This window comes from Cetorhinus maximus, chromosome 17, assembly GCF_964194155.1.
Source record: "Cetorhinus maximus chromosome 17, sCetMax3.hap1.1, whole genome shotgun sequence".
NCBI lineage: Eukaryota > Metazoa > Chordata > Chondrichthyes > Lamniformes > Cetorhinidae > Cetorhinus > Cetorhinus maximus.
In genome coordinates, this window is record NC_135895.1 from 43,622,564 (window position 1) to 43,645,821 (window position 23,258).

Consider the following 23,258-nt stretch of genomic DNA (forward strand, 5'->3'; position numbering starts at 1 on the left):
GTGGAGAGGAAGGTGTGTTTGGTGGTGGCATCATGCTGGATTTGTTGGAAATAGAGGATAATCCTTTGAATGCAGATGCCGGTGGAGTGGAAAGTGAGGACAAGGGGAGCCATATCATTGTTCTGGGAAGAGTAGGATGGGGTGAGGTAGAAGCGCAGGAAATAGGTTGGACATGGGTGAGGGCCTTGTCAATCACAGTGGTGGGCGGAGGGGCAGGAGGAACCTCGGTTGAGGAAAATGGAAGATATGTTGGAAGTTCTGTTGTGGAAGGCAGCATCAATCGAACTTTTCCAACCTCTCAGCAGAACTAAGTCACTCATCCCTGGTAAAACCCCTCTGCACCCTTTGAGGCTTTCATACCTTTTCTGACGTGTACTGGTCAAAATTGCCCACAATACTCTAGCTGGGGCCTAAATTGTGTGGGAAACAATAATAGGGAGCATATTGATAAAATCAGAACTAAGCCATTCAGCAGCAAAATCAGGAAGCACTTCTTTAAAATGTATTCATTCACAGATGCAGGTGTCGCAGGCCAGGCATTTATTGTCCATCCCTAACTGCCCTTGAGAAGATGCTGGTGAGTCACATTCTTGAACTGCAGCTTTCCATGTGGTGTAGGTCCAGGCACTGTGCTGTCAGGAAGGGAGTTCCAGGATTTTGACCTTCACAAAGTGTAGTAGAAACTTTCAGCTGTCTCCTCCAAAAGGCTGTGGATGCTGGATCAATTGGTACTTTCAAGACTGAGATTGATAGAATTTTCTCACGCAAGATTATCAAGGAATATGTAGAAAAGGCAGATAAGTGGAGTTGGGCTACTTATCAGCAGCGATCTAACTGAACGGCAGAACAGGCTTGAGAAGATGTATGGCCTACACCTGCTCCTATGTTCTTATAAAAATGTAACACACCCAAGTACTTGGAAGTATTGTAATACTCAAAAACTACTTTTAGAAAGGAAGCTCAATTATTTTGATGCCTGATGTGCCCAAACGTTTAAATTGTAAAATAAGGTTCATATAGCATATTTTGATATCTCTTACAAACAACATTGCAGGCCAGAAAAAGGGAAGTAACTTACAACTTGTAAGAACAGTATGGCAAGTTACACAAACTCGGGCCTCTTTCATGTCCATATAACTTAGCTTGCACTTCAGACTGCAACATGCTGCACAGAAAACCTACAGAATAGAAAGGGGACATCAAAAAAGGAGTTCACACAGAAATAGTCAACAGCACAAACAATAACGGTTATATCAAAAACTTTTAAAATATTGAATTCTAACAATGTTCCAACTTTGATCATGTATATTGCCCAAAAAAGTGCATTGAACTTAAGCTATACCTTGTTAAAATAGAAGTGATAAAAACCTAGTCAGACACCAAATCCAAGAATAGCAGTGGATGCTTTGCCCTGAACACTAATCCCACCTGCTACAAAGTAGTAGAACATGCATATAGAACACTGTCCCACAAGTTTAATTCCAACCTCTCTCATTTTGAGCGAAAAACTAAAATAAAATGACTGCTAATTATCAATAAAGTATGAGCTAAAATCAGATAGTACTCTGGTCACAGCACTGGATTCCAACAACTGCATTTGGTGGCATAGTTATTTTGAAAACATTAAAAGCATATACTAAAAGATAGAAAAAATAAATAAATAAATATAATTTAAAACTGTCCACAAATCAATTGAGATTATCAAGTTATTGCTCAAAACATTCTGACTTGCACCACAGAATTAACCAACGGGTCAAATCCGTCTCATCCAAACCCAACTATTTGCTATGCCTTGGTTTCATTCAAATTCTGAGCTTGTGGTTTCAAAGTTCAATTCCAAACCTCTGTAGAGATTTTCACTTATTATCCATAAACTATTTCCCTTCAATACCATTAGATCTACTTAGATTATACAATAGTTCCTAGTCAACCTACTTAAACAAGGCAATTGATATGGAAGTTCCTGCTGTAACCCCCAACAAGTAAATTTATTTATGTCCAACCAGCAATTGAAAAATTCCCATTTTTTTTGAATGAAGCATAACCATTTTTAATACTCTTTTCAAGCATGTAGATGTCCAGTTTCCATAATCACAGTTGGGTTCATGCATTCCTGTTCCTAGATGTTATTGGTAAAAGATCTTAAAATCTGGGGGCACAAGTGCTTGCCAAATTATTGACATGGGAGAACTGAAGCATGTGATTTGCTTTCAAAACTTTTCCTTCACGTTTTTGATAGGACAATGTAGAGAGTTTTTCTCTGCATCCAACTACTGCTGCTCCTGGCCTAGTAGGGTTTGATGGAGCAGTGTAGAAGGTCCTCCAGTGTCAGCATGGTTCAAAAATAGCACTATTGCCAGAGTCAGAAGGTTTATAGGCTCAAGCTCCACTGTAGGAACTTGAGGCTGACACTCCAGTGCAGTACTGAGGGAGTGCTGCATTAACAGAAGTGCCATCTTTCAGATTATGCATTAAACTGAAGCCCTATATACCCACTCAAGCGGATGCAGAAATTCCCATGATACTATTCTAAGATAAGCAGGTGAGTTCTCCTCGTGTCCTGGCCAATGCTTAAATAGATCATCTAGCCATTTATCTCTGTGTTGCCTATGGGGCCTTGCTGTGCACAATTTTGGTTGCAATTCCCACAATACAATGGTGATACAAGAGCTTGATGGAGCATTATCTGCTGGAGTTTAGAAGAGTAAGAGGCGACTTGATTGAAATATAAGATCCTGAGGGACTTGATGGGGTGGATGTGGAGAGGATCTTTCCTCTTGTGGGAGAATCTTGAACTAGGGGTCACTCTTTAAAAATAAGGGGTCACCCATTTAAAACAGATAAGGTGAAATTTTCTCTGAGGGTCATGAGTCTTTGGAACTCTCTTCTTGAAAAGGTGGTGGATGCAGAGCCATTGGATATTTTTAACGCAGAGGTGAATAGATTCTTGGTAAGCAAGGAGTGATAAGTTATTGGGGGTAGGCGGGAAGCAGATTTGAGGTTACTATCAGATCAGCCATGATCTTATTGAATGGCCGAGAAGGCTTGAGGGGCCGAATGGCCTACTCCTGCTCCTTGTTCGTGTGACTACAAATTAAAAGCACTTCATTGGTTGTGAAGTGATTGAGGCAGCCCGAAGTCATGAAAAGCACAACAGAAATCCAATCCAATAGAAATCCTTATTTCTATTTTTTCTTAGTTCTGATGAGGAGTCATACGGACTCGAAACGTTAACTGTATTCCTCTCCGCAGATGCTGTCAGACTTGCTGAGCTTTTCCAGCTATTTTTGTTTTTGTTTCCTGTCTCCTTCTGAAGGTCTGTATTCTTTGCTTGGATAAAGTCTGGGGATTCCACTTATCAAAGTGTTAACCCATCATCTGCAAATCATGGGATATTGGCTGGTATGTGATAAGGGCTGACCAAACATCCACATATATGCACTGAATGGCGATCAGAAGCAGATGTTCTGCCAATTTCCTCAAGGACATTGTCTGAAAATCAGAGCAATTTGATGCATCTAATTCACCAAGGCTACATTTGGAACATGTACACTTTGAGAAAAAGAACACTGATACAGAAAAAGAATTTTATAGCAATTTCTGGGATATAATGTTCCAAGCAAGAGTAACTTTCCGAACATAACTGTTGTCTAAGAATGTCTTCAATGCTGCAATAAGTTTAACAGAAGTTGTAGGGTAATTCATGGAATCTATCATCAGGGACAGAGTGACTCAGCAGTTGAATGAGTACAAGCTTATAAAAGTCAGCATAGATTTGTGAATGGTACATTATGTCTGATTAATCTAGTTGATTTTTTTTTTTTAAGGAGCTCACTAACATGCTGGGATAGAGCAGTGACCATTGATGTTAACTATATGGACTTCCAGAGGCATCCAATAAGTTTCTACAGAAGAGACTAGTAAAAATTAAAGCACACAAGGTAACCTATGACACAGGTTGGTAATTGGTTGGCAGGCAGGATAGAAAGGGCAATGACAGAGGGCTAGTTCTCTGATTGGCATGATATGACAAGTGGTGTTCCCCAAGGATCTTTACTGAAGCCTCAGCTTTTTACCACTCTTGCTCATACTTATTCAACTGCTGAGTCGCCCTGTCCCTAATGATAGATTCCGCGAATTACCATATATATTAAAGGCTTGGATGAAGGAACAGAGTGTTGCATATCGAAGTTTTTAAATTACGCTTCAGTTAGGAAACACGAAGTCTTGTGGATGGGAGCAGGAAGGTATTGCAAATGGAGTTCAATGTGGGACAGCAAGAGATTATCCAGTTGGCATCCAAGAAAGAAAAAAAAACTGAACATTTTCTTAATGGTGAGACACCAGAAATTATGGAGGAGCAAAGGGATTTGATTATCTAAGTACAGGGTATACAAAAATTCACAAAGCTAGAGCACAAGTTAAAATGTAATTCTAAAAGGCTCATGGAATATTGGCCTTTATTTCAGGGGCTGGAGTTTATGGGGAAGAGTTATGCTTCAGTTGTACAGAGACACTATCAGACCCCACCTGGAAATTTGGACACTGCACCTCAGTTAGCATATTGGCCTTGAAAGTACAGCAAAGGTTCACCAGAATTATACCTGAGGCATTAATGGTTAAACTGAGGACTGGTTGCATAAACTTAGTTTGTATTTAGGTAACTGAGGGGTCAATTAATTGAAGAGTTTAAAATGAGAAAGGGGTTTGGTAGGATACCATGGTAGGGAGTCCAGAACAAGAGGCCAATGTGAGCTAGGCTACTTAGGGATATCAGGAAGCATTTTTTCACTAAGGGTAATGGAAACCTGGAACCCTCCATCCCTAAAAGGGTGTAGTGCTAGCTCTCGGCTATGGGCACAAAAGATCGAATTTAAAAGCAGTTTTAAACAGTGCACAGGTACAGTGAGACCAGGGGTTTGGCGGGGGGGGGTGGGGGGGTGTTCACGCACATAGATCTTTGAAGGTGGCAGGACAAGTTGAGAGTGAAACTAGCAAAGCATATCAGATTTCAGGATTCATAAATGGGGGTACAGAGTGCGAATACAGGAAAGTTATGCTGAACCGTTATAAAGCTCTGCTTTGGCCACAACTAGAGTGTTTCATCCAGTTCTGTTCATCACACTTTAGCAAGGATGTGAGGTCCTTTGAACGGGTTAGGTTAGAGGAGCTGGGATTGTTCTCCTTGGAGCAAAAGAGATTGAGAGGAGTTTTAATAGAGATGTTCAAGCTGATGACAGGTTTAGATAAGGTAGACAAAGAAAAGCAGTTCCCATTAGCTGATGCTATGAGGAATAGAGGACTACACAGCGAGTGGTTAACGACCTGGAATGCGCTGCCTACAAGCGTGGTGGAAACTGAGACTATAAATATGATTTTGAAAGGAAATTGGATGGGCATTTGAGGGAAATAAACTTACAGGATTACAGGGTAGGGCAGGGGAATGGGACTGATTCGATTGCTCTACAGAGGGCTTGCATGGACTCCACAGACTAAATGGCTTCCTTCTGTGCTAAAATGGCTCTTGCACTCAGAGCAGGGTGTAAGATTACCAACAGGAAAGGGAACAACAATTCATACTGCATGAGAAGAGATTGCTCCCTTTACTGTTGGTAATCTTGCAATTTGTCCTGATGCATGCAAGACAAAAAATTTAGACAGCATGTCTCTTTTTCCACAGAAATACTCAAGTTCTATACCACCAAATGAATATAATGACTCTACACACCCAGCTCCGAACAATGGAAGCATGACAAAAATTAATACCAAGGGTATTGGTAACCATATCGTCTCTGGCAAAAGGAAAGCCTTACCAGTATTATTGCTGAAGTAATGGATAAGACAAAGGAAACGGTCCAAAGAGGAAAAAACATGATGATCAGGACAATGCTGAGATTGGAAAGATTGTCCTAAGGACTCCACATCATTAAGTAGAACAACTGATTTTGCCAAGCACAGAGGCACTTAAAGATGACCATCTACCTCAGATAAGCAAGCTGAAAAAGTGGGAAAAAGTTGAATCGGGAGTTCAAACTGAGAAGCCAAAAAGCAGTCGACACAGCACTGATGTGCCAACTTTTAAAATCAGCCTGCTCATTTCACAGTTTTACAGTGCAGGAGGCAGCAATTCAGCCTATCAAGTCTGCACTGACTCTCTGAAGGGGCATTCCACCTAGTCCCACTCCCCTGCCTTATCCCCGTAACCTTGCACACTGTCTTTTCAGGTAGCAATCCAATTAAATCCATTTAAACCAATTTTTTGCCAGCAAGTGGAACGCAAGGTGAATATAACAAGTTGGTAACAGTAGCCATTCATTCACTAGCACAAGAGTGCTTAAAATAGGTAGGCTTTCAAAGTAGACACGTTCAAAAGACAGACCCGTCAAGGGCTCATCTTTACTAAAATCGAGCATTAAGCTGGTGTCAAATCATTACAAAATAATAGCAGAATATTGTTCTGTAGGAATGCACAATGTGGAAAATCCACACATGAGCAGGAACAAATTCTCTGAGATCCAGCAATAGGAGAATGTTTTTGAGGCTAGACCACTGAATTGGGGTTACAGTCATGGATTTCATGCTGTTTAACAAGACCGGAGCAAACATGAGTAACTGTTTTAATCTTAAAACTAATGTGCAGTATTGTAAATCCACATGGAAACACAATATTACAGGAACAATTTAAATGAAGAAGAACAATAACGGTATTTTATTCAAGAAACACGTTTGCAGCCCTTAAGGCTGAATTGCAGCGTAACTTGGATCAAAAAATTCACATATAGATTAAGTAATAAAAACATAGAAACATGTGACAATAGTAACAACAAAAATAGGAAAGTGGTGGATGGGATATTAAGAGGGAAAAAAAAGAAAGCCAAATTATTTTACAAACATAAAATGCCAATAGGATAGAAGCTTTGAGCATAAATCACTAATCAATTTTCACATTGCACAATTTGATTTACATTTTCATTTAGAACAGACACAAAGCAAACAATACTATCTGGTAAAAATAAATTACTTCACTACTTTTCTATTGAAAGTATAGTTCGACTAAATAGGAAACAATTACAGGGGTAAATCAATAAAGCAATCAACCATAAACAGTTTAAAACTAATAGTTTTTAAATCTGGAACCTGCCAAATCCCTCATCTATCTTTTCATTTTTGTATAAACAGAAAACTATGCAGAAGCTTTTTACGTACTACAGTGTAGAATTCATCAAAAAAGAAATGAAAAGTAAAATGTCACATTCATTAGACCCGCACCAAATTTCAAGTCATGCATTTGTATTTACAAACTATTTCAAAATTCAAAGCTGTTCCTAATAAAGCAATTCAGACTGTCTCAACTGTAAAAGGCACTTTTTGTTCATAATGCACAGCCACTAACACTTTTTTCGGATAATTGCCTTGACAAAGCATAAATAGTAAATCCAAGAGAGCAAACCAAATCAATTTTGCAGATCAAGTTAAAATTTCAAGGTTGCAAACAAGGTGTTATGATCTCCATAGAGACCAATAGCTCTTAAGAAGAAATTCAAACTTCCAGTTAACAGCTGAAAGAATGCCACGTCAAGTTTCACATTTTAATATTTTTTACTATATTAAAGCACTATTGACTAAGCACCTTTTTTTTGTTGTAGGTAACTTATCCTTTAAACTATAGAGGGGAACATTCCTCTTTTATACTGATCACTCAATGCACTCCTCACAGAATTACATCCTTAATGCAAGCAGTCCACAGTTGCTCCCAGCTTCCAGTGGGCCCCCGTATCCCCATTTCGCTGAGTAGTAAGTTGAGTGACCACTTCCAGGTGCTTTTTCCAGTTTATGGAGAGTTCCTTAAATCCACCACCACCAGTAAAGCCTGTTCCGATGATTATTCTTCCCCCTGGCCACGGATGAATCACCCGGAATCCTTAGATAGCGGCAGGATGCATCTCTTCGACTAGGGAACCATCTCCATCCCGCATCAGGATGTGGTAAATTGCAAGGCCAAGCAGCCTTTTCTTAGCTGATCGCACAGAACTGGTCTGTCTGATTTGTAGGGAAGCCTGTAATCGGATGTAAAAAAAAATGGCTTCCTCTGCCCTCTTCCCTTGCATTCAGGTAGAAATGCTAATTAACTATTTTTGTTCCCCAACTCCTCTTTCATCTTAGAAGTAAATAAGACAGTTCATAGCACAACTCTTTACAACCAGATATCTATAACATCTTTCTGGGACTTTGCGATACTCAAAGTCTACTCACTGTAAACTCGGTTTGCTTCTATTGTCTCCAACCATAGATACCTTGCACCTTCTTCTTAGTAAAACAATCTAAGCTTTCCTTTGATCAAATCAAATCAAATCACCCAGGCTTACTGTCAGGCAGACTGCAGAACAGATCACATGACCCCATTTACCCCAATTTAAAGCTACAGTCCCAAAATATAATCATCATAATTGTAACAAAGGACAATTATGTACTTACACTGCGCTGGAAACATTAGCCATCAGGACCAAAATAGCTCCCATGAACAAATGGTTCAAATCTTCATCTTAGAGCAAAAAAAAACCAAGAACATGCATTTATATAGCACTCTGTTTTCTAATGACCCAAAACAATTTAAAATCAACAAATTATTTTTCAATATGGTTGACTCTTAACTCCACCTCCTTCAGGTATCATGCCCTAATAGGGCACTGGTGACCGCGGACTTCCATTGGATTGGTCTATAATTATGCTTGGCAAAGTACTTCAGTGGTTTGCTGTTGCCTTCCACAGTATGACTGACCAGGAAACTCTCCCGCTCTTGACTACCTGCCAACAGGCATATTGAAAGGATTTACAGTCAGATAAATCAATCTGTTTAGCCACGTTATGCACGCACCTTCCATGGCCATCAAGTCCTGAAGTGGGACTTGAACCTGGAGCTTCAGCACCAGAGGAAGGGACACGACCACAAGGCCTCCCTTCAACTCTCAACTATCCAACAAAATAGCTTACCAAGCCAGTTATATTAAACCACCACAGAAAAGTTGAAAACAATGAAACTGGATGGATCGCCTGGCATTAAGCTAGACACCAGAGCCAGTCAGATATGCAAAGTCCTCCTCACTAACATTTGGAGACTTGTGCCCAAAACTGAGAGCTGTCCCACAGTCTAGTCAAGCAACAGACTCAGTCATGCTCACAGAATCATGTATCTTACAGCTAATATTGCAAATTCCTCCATCACCATCCCTGGGAATATCCTGTCCCACCAGGGATGGTGGCATAGTGGTATGCAATCAGGAGGGGCAGCCCTGAAAGTCTTCAACATCAAAACAGGATGCCATGAAGTCTCATGGTATCAGGTCAAACTTGGGTAAGGAAACCTCCTGAATACCACCTATCGTCCTCCCTCACCTGATCAGCCACAACTCCATGTTGAATGCCACCGAGAAGAACTGAGGGCAGCAAGGGCAAAGGATGTACTCTGGATGGGGGACTTCAATGGTCATTACCAAGAGTGGCTCAGTAGCATCACCACTGACCGAGTTGGCTGTGTCCTAAAGGGCATAGCTGCCAGACTGAGCCTGTGGCAGGTGGTAAAAGAACACAAGAGAAAAACCTACTTGATCTCACCAATCTACCTGCCTCTATGTAGGAATGATCACCATAGAGCCCTATGGAGACAAAGTCCCACCTTCACACGGAGGGTACTCTCCATTGTGTTGGGAGGCTCTACTGCCATGCTAACGTTAATAGACTCAATAAATCTAGCAGCTCAAAACTGGGCATCCATGAGGCACTGTGGGCCATAAGAAACAACAGAATTGTATTCAACCACAATCTGTAATCTCATGGCCCAGCATATCCCTCGCTCTACCATCAAGCAAGGGGATCAACCCTGGTTCTAGGAGTGCAGGAGCAGCATGCCAGGAGCAACAGCAGACATACCCAAAAATGAGATGCCAACTTCATGAAACTACAGACAGCACTACATGCAGGCTAAACTGCAGAGCCAGCATGCAACAGATAGAGCAAAGTGATCCCATGACCAACGGATCAGGTCAAAGCTCTGCATCCAGCCACATCTAGCCATGAATGGCAGTGGACAATTTAAACAACTAACCAAAGGAACACATCCCCATCCTCAATAATGAGCTAAGATCAGCACATCAGTGCAAAATACAAAGGCTAAAGCATTTGCACTTTCTTCACCCAGAAGTGCAAAGCGGATGATCCATCTTGGCCTCCTCCTAAGGTCCACAGCATCAAGAAATACCAGACTGCAGCCAATTTGATTTACTCCATGTGAAATCAAGAAACGGCTAAAGGCACTGGATACAGCAAAAGCTATGGGCCCTGACAACATCCTGCTGTAGCACTGAAAACTCAGGATCCACAACTAGCCGCATCCTTAGCCAAGCTGTTCCAGTATAGCTACAACACTGGCATCTACCCAACAATGTGGAAAACTGTCCAGATATGTTCTGTGCACAAAAGGTACAAGAAATCCAAATCTGACCATTACCACCCCATCAGTCTACTCTGAATCATTAACAAAGTGACAAACGGTGTCATTGACTGGGCTATCAAACGGCACTTACACAGCAATAACTTGCACAGCGATGCTCCACTTGGGTTCCACATGGACACTCAGCTCCAAGCCTCATAACAGCCCTAGCCCAAGCATGGACAAAAAACAGCTGAATTCCAGAGGTTGAGTGAGAGTGACTGCCATTGGCATTAAGGCAGTATTTGACCAAGTGTGGCATCAAGGAGCTTTTGCAAGGTCGAAGTCAATAGAAATCAGAGGAGGGTGGGGGGATAGTATTTTCCCCTGGTTGGAGTCATATCTAGCACAAAAGAAGTTGGTTGCCGTTGTTGGAGATCAATCACCTCAGCCCCAGGGCATCACTGCATGAGTTCGTCAGGGTGATGCCCTCTGCTTCAATGACCTTTCCTCTATAATAAAGTCAGAAATGGGGATGTTCTCTGATGATTACAATAAGTGTTCAAGTGCCATTCGCAACTCTTCAGGTACTGATGCAGTCTGTGCCCATATGCAGCAAGACCCAGGCAATCTTAAGGTTCGAGTTGATAAGCAGCCAATAATAATTGCTCCACTAAAGTCTTAGGCAATGACCATCTCCAACAAGAGAAAAATCTAACCATTTTCCCTCGACATTTAACAGCACTACCAATGCTGAATTCCCCCAACATCAACATCCTGGCTGTTACCACTGACTCCAAACATAACTGGATCAGCCATATAAATGGTGTGGCTACTAAAATTAGTCAGAGGCTGGGAACTCTGTAACAAGTAACTCACCTCCTAACCCCCCCAAAGCCTGTCCGCCACCTGCAAGGCACAAATCAGAAGTGAAATGGAATACTCTCCACTTTCCTGGATGAGTACAGCTCCAACAACATTGAAGAAGTTCAACACCATTGAGCAGGATAGATAAAGGGGAACCAGTAGATGTAATATATTTGGCCATTCGATAAGGTACCGCACATAAGGTTACTTAATAAGATAAGAACCCATGGTGTTGGGGGTAGTATATTAGCATGGAGAGAGGATTGGCTAACTAATAGAAGACAGTTGGGATAAGGGGGGCATTTTCAGGATGGCAACCTGTAACTAGTGGAGTGCCACAGGGATCAGTGCTGGGGCCTCAATTATTTACAATATATATTAATGACTTGGACGAGGGAAGTGAATGTACTATCGCCAAGTTTGCAAAAGACACAAAAATGGTGGGAAGGCAAGTGGTGAGAATGGCGCAAAGAATCTACAGAGGGGTATAGACAGGTTAAGCGAGTGGGCAAAAATTTTGCAGATGGAACATAATGTGGGAAAATGTGAGGTTATGCACTTTAGCAGGAAGAATAGAGGTGCTGAATATTATTTAAACGAAGGAAGACTGCAGAAGGCTGCAGCACAGAGGGATTTGGGAGTCCTTGTGCATGAATCCCGAAAAGCTAACATACAAGTTCAACAGGTAATAGGGAACGCAAATGGAATGTTGGCCTTTATTTCAAAGGGAATGGAGTATAAAAATAGGGAAGTCTTGCTAAAACTATAAAAGGCACTAGTTAGACCACACCTAGAATACTGTGAACATTTTTGGTCCCCTTATCTAAGGAAGGATATACTGGCATTGGAGGCAGTCCAAAGAAGGTTCACTAGGTTGATCCTGGGTATGGAGGGGTTGTCATATGAGGAGAGGTTGAGTAGGTTGGGCCTGTACTCATTGGAATTTAGAAGAATGAGAGGCGACCTTAATGAAACATATAAGATTCTTTGGGGACTTGACAGGGTAGATGCTGAGAGGTTGTTTCCCCTTGAGGAGGAGTCTAGGACCAAAGGGCATAATCTCAGAGTAAGGGGTCACCTATTTAAAAAATAGATCAGGAGGAATTTCTTCACCGCAGAGGACTGTAGAGGCTGGGTCGTTAAGTATATTCAAGGCTGAGATGGACAGATTTTTAATCAGTAAGGGAATCAAGGGTTATGGGGAAAAGGCAGGAAAGTGGAGTTGAGGATTATCAGATCAGCCGTGATCTCATTGAATGGCAGAGCAGACTCGATGGGCCGAATGGTCTTATGGTCTAACCCGCATGATCGGAACCCCATTCACCAACTTAACCATTCATGCCATCCACCGCCGGTGCACAGTGGCAGTGTGTAGTATTTACAAAATGCTCTGCAGTGACTTGCCAAGGCGCCTTTGACAGCACCAACCAAACGCGCGACCTCTTACCACCTGGAAGGACAAAGGCAACAAACAGATAGGAACAGCACCATCCGCAAGTTCCCCTCCATGCCATATACCATCTTGACTTGGAAGAAAAAAAAAGTTACTTTTATGTAGGCTAACTGAATTTAACTCATTTATTTCTAGGACATCAGAAATCTTTACCTCCCTTATTTTACAATTTCTCCAACAATCACAGTCCATTGGCATCTGTTGAATAAACAGATCTTGATTTAACTCATTGGTCTCCCACTCTGGGTAGTGTTTTGCACTATGGACTGTGTTCCTTTATACCATTTTTTTAAAAATAAGAAATCTAGTGGTGATAAAAAAAAAATGCCAGCTAAGTTTTATATTCCATTCAGTAGCTACTCAGCATTAACGATTCAATTTACTTATACATTCACAACATTTAATTACAGTTACAAAAGCAAAATACTGCAGATGCTGAGAATCTGAAGTAAAAACAAAGTGCTGTAAATGCTCAGCAGGTCAGGCAGTATCTGTGTAGAGAAACACAATTAACTTATCAAGTCAATGACCCTTCGAAAGGTTTCTCTACACAGATGCGGTCTGACCTGCTGAGTATTTACAGCATCTTCTATGTTTTTCAAATTTCAGTTTCCCAACTATCAAGGTTCAACTATTATTGTCAGTTTGCTAAAGTGAATTTATGCAAATAGTCACGTACTATGGTCCTGAGTCAACATTACACAATGCATATTACTAATTATATATTACATTTCTATTACCTAACCACATTTGCACATGTGCCCATGGAGGTACAGCAGATGGAGGAAACTGAAATGGTTGACACACCTCAGAAGGGGCAAGAGGGAGGAATCCATTGAAGATGTATTGATGGCGTGGAGACAGACAGGAATTGAAATTAGGGTAGATTGGATATGTTTTGACTTTAAGGATTTGATAAAGGGCACATAAAAATGTAAAAAGATCAAGACCCATGCCGTTAAAGCCAATATGGTAACGAGGTGGAGGTGGATGAAGAACAGTAAATAATAAAAAAACAAATTTTACAGATGTGCTATGATAAAGAATTTTTATATCCATTGCAGTAAGCCTCTAGTTCTATTTTGTAAAACATCAAATGCAAAAGAGCATAAGATTGTATTTTCTTTTAATACTAGAATTTTGCTAGCCAATAACCTTCCTTCCACTTGCAAAATTGCTCACAACTGAAGAAGAATAGATCAAAAATACAAACTACAACAAGTGCTGGAGTAAACAGGTAAACTGTCTAGCAAACTGCTGCCACACCAAAAATCTACCAGTTAATACAGCACTATTAAGTGCAAGCCTGTTCCTTTAACTACTAAGACTCAAATTACTCACCATGGGCTACAATTCCTAGCCAGGCAATTGGAGAAGGAACTGAGTGGAGAATAAGCAGTGACCAAGGACAGAAAAGAGCAAAAAAACAAGCATCCTTTCAGCTGGTCTTGTGTACCACTGAATTTTTAGCAGCAAACAGTTGAAGTCATTTTTTGAAGTCACTCATCAAACAAGTCATTTCCTGTTAATCACTGTTAATCAGTACAATTCTCAACAATTCTACTCAAAACAATATCTTGTTAGTTTTCCCCAAGTACACCACTCATCAACTACTCAATGTTTAAATCATATGGCTTTTCAAATTCTTTGAAAAATATAAATGCACCTAATTAGAAAGACAACTTACCTTTCCACAAGCTCTGCAGTGGTGACGCCTTTTTGTAAATGTAAACTTCAGCTCACATTTCATGCAGTTTGGTGCTTGGGAATCGGGTACCCATACTGGAGCTACATCACCTAGAGTTGTAAATGGTTTTCTGAGGGCTCCCGAAAACTGTCCAGCTCGTAGGTCATTATCCGGACTTTCAGATCCCAAAGTATACTCAGAGTTGATTTCTTTGGAAGCCCCAGCATAACACATGCCTAATTCATCACCATTAATGCTGCAATCTGGTACTAAAGCACCACCATTCAAAGAACACAAGGAGGAATCTTCAGGGGGGTCTGTTTTATCAATAAAACCTACATTTTTGTTTTTTGCATTGTTCACTGGGTTGGTTGAGCCCAGGTCATTCAATAGTTGGTTGGTCAAAGGTTTTGGGATCTGTAATTTCAGGTTCAAAGGTTGCTTAGGTCGAGCGCCTCCAAATGGAATACTGACTGGTTGTGCATTATTTAGAGCTAATTTTGCCGCATTTTCACGTGCACAAGTTACTGTCGCAGACTGAGTGGGAGTGTTAAAATAATTGTCTTTCAATTGATCAGCAATATCACTAGAAATAGTTAATGTGGTCAAGCCATTAGTCATTCCTATTTCCATTGCATCGTTTTCCCGGTGTTGGGTGTAGTTGTAACACTCTGACTTGCTCTCCTCAATCTCCTTCTCTTCAGTAACTGAATCTTCCTTTAAAGGCAAAGATTTAGAAATACAAGCTGTGGTTGAACTTGGAATGGATGTAGAATCCAATCCATCACATGAACAGTAAGGTGCTGACACCTGTTCCTTCACATTACCACACAAGATATTTGATCCTTCCGACCAATCTTCAACAGGAACCACAGAGTCTGCCAATGGCTTTGTTAGATCTAAAACAATCTCACCATTATTTCCAGAGTCTTTCTTCATAATCCTGTTTTGTAATAATGCATCATCTTCCAGTGCTTCATGATTGCTTTGTCTAATGCACTGAGTTACTTGATCAAACGTTGCTTCAGACTGAGATGATATTTTACGTGACTGATAAGACAAGTCCGTGGTACATCCCTGCATGAACGGAACATCATTGCTTTCAGTGTTTCTTTGACAAACACTTACACTCAACCTACTGATGTCATTCTCAAAGTGGTAACCATCATCTCCACAATTACCATTATTTGACGAGTTATATTGTATTGCCGTCAGATTTGGCTTGCTAACAGAACAGATCTCAGATTGTTGAGATTGCGTTTTCTCAGAGTCCATTTTTAGCCCAGTAAAATTATCGAGGTCACCCAATATCTGTGTATTAGCTATTTCATCCAGGTTTCCATCTACATCATTTCCAGTTTTTACAACTGTATTATTTTCAACGTGTATTAGTGACTCATCTCCAAGTTTTATAGCAGCATCATTTACTTCAGTTTTTCTAGAGAATGAATCATTTAATTCATTTCTGCCAGTAGCACAATCCAACCCAGCTAATACATGTCGTTCACAAACAACTGATAAATCATCCACTATCCAAGACTCCTTTGAATTAGGCGATACATTTTCCAAATCTGTACAGTTCCTTAAACTTTCAAATGAAGATTTTACAGACAGCTCATCTGTACAGAGTGTGTTTAATTGTTCAATACTTTTCATTGTAAGAGTCTTCTCAGTTTGACCATTCATGTCAGATAACAATTGGCCACTTTGCAGATTTGTATTTTCTACTATAAAGCTGTTAACATTCAACATATTTTGGCTGTTTGAGTTGTCTTCCTGCAATAGGACACCACACTGTGCTGGTTGGCTGTCAGAATTCTGTACAACTAACCCAAATATATTTGAAGAATTCATACCTTCAGAAAAGCTCAGTTCATTTTCACAAGTAGACTTCGCTGATAATTCAGAAGAATTTGGCCAATGCTCATAATTATTGTTTTTGTTCCTCACAGGGACTCCTTCGTCATTAATTCCCTGCATATCAAGTGGTAGATTTGCTGTGGCATCATTTCCATTAAGACAATGATCCGCTCTTCCAAACACTGCGATTTCGGATTTAGGTGAAGAATGGCATTTTAGTCTTGCTTGTACCTCACTGGACAATGCTCCCACATTCACATTGGACAAGGCTGGATTTAGTGATAGCAAGTGAGAGGGTGGATCCAAAATCTGACTCCACGTTGCCTCAAATACACCTGGGGACTCAGTCTCATCTGAAAAAAAAGAAAAAAAATCCAGGCATTATTATAAATGTAAATCTACTTTAATTCTACATATCTATTTAGTTTCATTAACTTATTCCTGACAAATGCATATTGGTCAATCATTCATTCAACTCTCCTTGAATCAACTCTTAGGAAGCCAAACAAGCATCCATCAAAACGACACCTAAAAGAAATCCAATACAGGATGTAATTTCCACTTTCTCTTACATTTATTAATTTACACTAATTTCTCATTTTCATTTAATGCTCTTAAAATGTCAGCCTAAATTTAAGGATATAAAGCCATATACAAATGATTTAAGAACATTTTACTGGAGTTTCGGCTGGTGCAGAGGATTAGCAAGGGCTATTTGTAATAATGGAGATCAACAGGAGCAAGAACTTTATAAATCACTAGTTAGGCCTCAGCTGGAATATTGTGGGTAAAACCATTAGAAAGATGTAAAACCATTAGAAAGAGTACAGAGGAGATTTACAAGGATGTTACCAAGGAATAGGGACTCAGTTTGAGAGGTTGGAGAAGGTAGGACTGTTCGTTTTGGAATAGAGAAGGCTAAGAGTTGACCTAATAGGAAGTTTTCAAGATGAGAGATTGCTGTCTGATGAGAGGGCCAATAACTGGAGGTCATGAATTCAAAATCATTGGATAAAGGTCAAGAGGGGAGAAGAAAAGAAACTTTTCTTCGAGAAGAATAGGAAACTAGGTAAAAGGTGGAGATGTAGCACTGTTAATCAAGGATGGCATTTGAGCAGTTAGAGATGACCTTGTTTCAGGAAATCATGATGTAGAATCTGTTTAGGTGGTGATGAGGAATAGTAGGGAAAGAAATCACTAGTGGGAGTGGTCTACAGGTGCACTAACAGTAACCACAATGTTGGACAAAGTACAGAAGGAGAAATATTAGGTGCTTGTGATAAAGGGATGGCAATAATCATGGGTGACTTTAATCTACATATAAACTGGAAAAATCAGATTGGCAGTGGTAGCCTGGATGAGGAGTTCATAGAATGCTTGAGACTGGAATGACTCCAAACCCACAGCAATGTGGTTGACTCTTAAGTGCACTCTGAACAAGGGTAGTTAGCGATTGGCAATAAATGCTGGCCGAGCCAGCGACGCCCACATCCCATGAATGAATAACAAAAAGACTGGAAAGTAGCAAATATAACCTCTCTATTCAAGGGAGGAGGGAGGCAGAAAACAGGAAACAATAGGACAGTTAGCTTGACATCTGTCAGGGGGAAGGTGTTAGAATCTCAGAATTTTAACAGCACAGAAGACGACCATTCGGCCCATCGTGTCTGCACTGCCTCTCCAAATGAGCATTATGACCTCGTGCCATTGCCCTGCCATTTCCCTGTGCCCCTGCACATTGTTTCTATTCAAATAATCTAATGCCCTCTTGAATGCCTCGATTAAACCTATCTCCACCACATTTCCAGGCAGTACATTCAGACTCAAACCACTCATGTGAAAAAGTTGTTTCTCGCGTTATATTTGCTTCTTCTGTAAATCACTTTAAATCTGTGCCCTCTCATTCTTTATCCTTTTATGAGTGGGAAGATCTTCTCCCCATCTACTCTGTCCAGCCTCCTCATGATTTTGAGCATCTCTATCAAATCTCCTCTTAGCCTTCTTCTCTCCAAGGAAAACAGTCCCAACCTCTCCAATCTATCATCATAGCTGTAGTTTCTCATCCCTGGGATCACTCTTGTAAACCTCTTCTGCACTCTCTCCAATGTGTTCACAACCTTCCTATAATATGGCACCCAGAACTGTGCACAATACTCCAGCTAAGATCTAACAAGTGTCTTATATAAATTCAGCATAACCTCCTTGCTCTTGTCGAGCTCTTGTTCGATCATTAAAGAGGTTATAGCTGGGCACTTAGAAATTCTCAAGGTAAATCGGGAAGAGTCAGCATGGTTTTGTGAAAGGGAAATCATGTTTAACCAATTTATTGGAATTCTTTGAAGGAGTAGTTTAAAGGGGAGCCTGTAGACGCACTGTATTTGGATTTCCAGAAGGCAATTGATAAAGGTGCCATATCAAAGGTTATTGCCAAAAATAAAAACTCATGGTGCAGGGGATAACATATTAGCATGGATAGAAGATTGGCTGGGTAGCAGGAAACAGACAGTATCTATAAATAGGGCTTTGTCTGATTGGCAGGGTGTGACTAGTGGAGTCTGTGATGGGCCCTCAATTTTTTATGATTTACACCAATGACTTAGATGAGAAGAGTGAAGGCATAGGAGCTATATTTGCAAATGATACAAAGATAGGTAGGCAAGTATGATGCGAAGAGGGCATTATCCAAATCCCTTTTAATAACTATTTTACATTTCACTTCTAATGCTATTTCTGGGTGGACACTCCATGTCCCTATAACCTTCTGCATTTTTCTCATATCAGCATCCAATAATCTTAATGTATGTCCTATATAGTTACCAACTCACCAATCTGCAGAAATAAGAAATAAGCAATCAAAAATTCTCAATTTTGAGTAACTTCAGATCTCCTTTAACCTTGGTTTTACTGGTTTAATTAGTGATTAGAGGAAACAATGTGTAGATGTTGGAAATCTGAAACAAAACAAAATGCTGAAACTGTACAAGTCAGCTTTTATGGAGGAACTATGGGCAGCAAGACTCCACCACCGGCCCCAGTCCATCACAATATCTTTCACTCCAGCCTAGGTGGTGGCCTGTTCTTGAAGGTCCTCCTTAAATGTGCTTCACCAGGTCTTCTTTGGCCAGCCCCATCATTCTTTACCATCTGCTGGTGTTCATTCTACTGCCACTCTGGCAGGGCGTTCATCCAGGGAGCAAAATACATGTCCTGCCAGTCTCAATCGTCTCTCCGTCACCATGTTCTACAGGTGCTTCTGACCAGTTTTCTGTAGCACTTCTTTTTGGTGATGTTTTTCTCCAGGTAATGCCCAGGATCTTACATAGGCAATGCTGCTGAAAGACATCCAACTAATGTGACACCTTTGAGGTTCTCTTCCATGTTTCACTGGCACAGATTGCAGTTGGTACATTTCTGGCTCTTGTCCCTTCGCCTCCCTCTCAGAAGGGCAATATGGTTCCCCTTCTATTCACCATTCATTCTATCAGCCTCCACATTAAATGGATCATCCTCCATCGCCAGGGCCATGCCATTAGAAAACATATCTAGCCCCCACTCTCCTTTCAGCATTCCAAAGGAAGCATTCCCTCCGCAACAACCTGGTCCACTCTTCAATCATCCCCAACAACTCCTCCCCCTTCCCATGGCACCATCCCATACAATTGCAGGAGATGCAGCACCTGCCCTTTTACCTCCTCCTTCCCATTGTCCAGAATCCCAAACATGAAGGGGAAAACAGCAATTTACCTATACTTCTCTCAATTTAATATATTGTATTCACAGTGTGGTCTCCTATACATTTGGGAGGCCAAATACAGATTGAGCGATCTCTTTGTGGAACACAGGTGGCTCCGATCTTCCAATTGTCATTTTAATTCTCTGCCTCACTCCCAATCTGACCTCGGTCCCCTACACTGTTACAATGAAATTCAACTTAAGTTGGATGAACAAGACCTTATTTTTTGATTAGGCACTTTACAGGTGTCAGGCTCTGAATTTAATAATTTTAGGTCATTACTTCTGTTCCCACTTTTTCAGGCAGCAACTGTTGGCAATGACTCTGCTATTGCCATCAACACCTCTAGACACATTGTTTGTTTCTTTACTTATCCCATTACCATTTCCTCTTTCCTTGCATCGTTTCTTTAGTCATTTAATCTCTCCTTCCTTCCATCCGATTACAGACCTTTTTGTTCTTCATCTCCTCTTTCCTTGATTCTGTACTTATTTAAAATCTGCTACATCTCTAATAGTTTTAGTTCAGTTGTTGATCAGTTGCATTCATAGTCTTGTTCCATTCACCTCTTTTTATTTGTATGTACCTTTCCATGTCTTTTACCATGTATTATTTGCAGTCTTTGGTGTCTCTCTCAGTCACCTCCTCAGTAGACATTTAGACGTTTTGTCACCTAGCAGTTTTCTATTTCTTTGCAAGTCACTGAGCCCATTTATCCCTCCCTGCAACTAGCAGATCTTTTCATTCTCTCCCACTTTTTTCCCCAAAGCATTATGAAAATTCTTTCAGATTTCAGTTCCAATTAAGGGGTACGCACCTAAAACATCAATAATGGATCTTGATCTTCACAGATTTTAAGTGACCTCCTGTGTATTTCATGAATTTTATTTTAATTTTATAAATTAAAATATTGTACTATGCTTTGTCAGAACAATATCCCAAAAGATGGAAGACAACTCAAAATACAGGTTCAAATGGAAAATAACTGGTATATAACAGAATGAAACAACTGCCACAAATTCAAATGATGCAAGTGCTACCAAACTTTAGAATGCTTAATCCAAAGGTATAAACAGAACCATAAACGAAAGTTTAATGAGAAAATATACTAATGCAATGTTCTTTTGCATCAAGACAAAATTTCCAAAATACCAAATCTGACAGCACCGATAAAACAACATGTACAATTGTACAAGTACAAAGAGAAACTACCAAATGCAGCAACTCCTTTAAAAAAAAACTTGAACTTAAAAAGATGGCACGATACAAGTGTCTCACCTCAAGAGCTTTGCTCTGGTTTGTCATTTCTACTTGCATCAAACATTTCAAATTTCACTGCAGACAGTCAACATCTAAATACTACAGTTTATCCAATCCATAGATCTGTCCGGCAATCTGTCCAAATTGAGATTTTAAACAGGTCACCAATCAAAAACCTCTTACGCATTGTTAAACTACGTTCATATTACACAAATCTGGTGCCAAATCGAATCTAATTCTGAATTATAATGAATAATAAACAAATCTTTTTTGATCTTGCCAAAATCTTAATCTTAATGTAATGCAAAGTGTTAAATATTAATATTGAGTAGGCAATTCCCTAAGCTACATATTGTATGCTTGTTTGGAAATACAACCACAATAGAATTAATATAACTGGTACAATCCTGAAGTTCTTTTTGCTTATAATCCTCTGCCAGTTCCTTCACTTGCTTGTAAACCCCTTTATCAAAGGGCACTTGTAATTACTTCCGTTAGTTTTCTGGGGAATTTAACAAACGCAAGCTAATAAGTTAGAAAAGCAGGATCCCCCTCATTCTAACTTGCTGCATTTTGCTGAAGTGAGGTAGTATGGGACAGGTTCAGAGACAGTTCAAAAGCAGAAAATGAACACCCGTGAAAGAGGATGAACACTCTTTCCCTCGTCAGACACCCCTGACATCCACTGGCAAACAAAAAAAAAACGTACTAAAAGGCAAAGCAATCATAGTCAACCAATGAGGTAAGATGGTATAAAGCAAAAAAAAACTTAAACAAGTGCAAGGAAAACTGGAAATCAAGCAGACTGGTAACAGTAGAAGTTTTCATTAAAATATTAAGATAAGGGATAGGTAAAGGGGAATGCGAGCCTGTTAAAAAGATTGGCTATATTGAATACTAAACTGAAAATGTCTAAAATGAGTGGTTTGCATCCATTTTTACAGCAGAGAGCAATAGCAAAATAAATGCGTGGAAACATAAATAAAGTCAAGGGGAGGATCTTAGTGGATTTAATACAAGGTTTAAAAAAAAAGGCAAGGGAAAACGTAATGGAAAGCAATGGGGTTTCAGATAGACAAAGGTTCAGGATCTGATGGTTTCCACCCAGGGTGCTTAAGAAATGGGAGAGGAAATTGCAGATGCATGAGACATTATTTTCCAATAGTCTCCTAGACTCAGGAATTGTGCCCTTGGATCGGAAAGTTGGAAAACTGCAAAAGTCATCATTATTTAAGCAGAGAGGGTGAAATCATGCCAGTTTACCAATTCTAGGAAAGTTATTGTAATCTATCAAAGACAGTGACTGAGCACTTGAACAAGTGTCAGCTTAACAGAAAAGTCAGCATGGACTTGTGAGTAGAGACCCTAGCAACATTTAAGATTGGGTTAAATAGGTGATTGAAGGAAGGAGGAATAAAGGAATATAGAAATAGGGCAGGCAACAAGATTTGGATGACAGTGTCTGCAGAAGTTAAACACCAGGACAGGTTAGTTGTACAAAATGGTTGGTTTCTGCGGTGTAGTTTTTATGGAATGCTTGGCAGTACAAATACAAGGAGTACAAGTCTTCTCTTTGCTGGTATTTGCTCTTTAGCACAAAGTTATTTTGTAGGAACTGGGAAAGCCATTGTAGGTGCATTGGTCAGTCCACCAATATCAATGTAGAATATCAAAGGAGGATCAACTGGCGTGAAAGGAGTTAATCAACTCCAGAAAAAAAAAATCAACATGCAAAAAATTTTAAAATAAACCCAAAACAGAACTGCAGAGCAGACTTGAGAAGCAGTAAAGAAAAACCTTGATCATCACTTATAAGAACATTCTGGTGCCAAACATGAATACTCAAGTCTCAGGTGAACAGTCCCAAAAACAAAAGCTGGCTTTATTTACTGCACAGGAATAGAGCACAATGAGGAGACACACTAACCTGTTAATGCACACTGGAAAAGGAAACATCTGAAAAAGGAAGGCT

General features: G+C 40.1%; 1 protein-coding gene across 4 annotated transcripts in view; it reads right to left on the reverse strand.

Annotated features, from left to right (window-relative positions):
- Nucleotides 1-23,258, reverse strand: part of zfyve9a (zinc finger, FYVE domain containing 9a) — a 105,071-nt gene that overhangs the window by 52,641 nt on the left and 29,172 nt on the right. For all 4 annotated transcript variants that reach the window (XM_078561112.1, XM_078561113.1, XM_078561114.1 and 1 more), the window contains 2 exons: nucleotides 14,434-16,646; nucleotides 1,079-1,178 (listed from right to left, as the gene is read on the reverse strand). In XM_078561112.1, coding sequence (XP_078417238.1) covers nucleotides 1,079-1,178; nucleotides 14,434-16,646 — 2,313 coding nt within the window. The remainder of the gene's footprint in view (nucleotides 1-1,078; nucleotides 1,179-14,433; nucleotides 16,647-23,258) is intronic.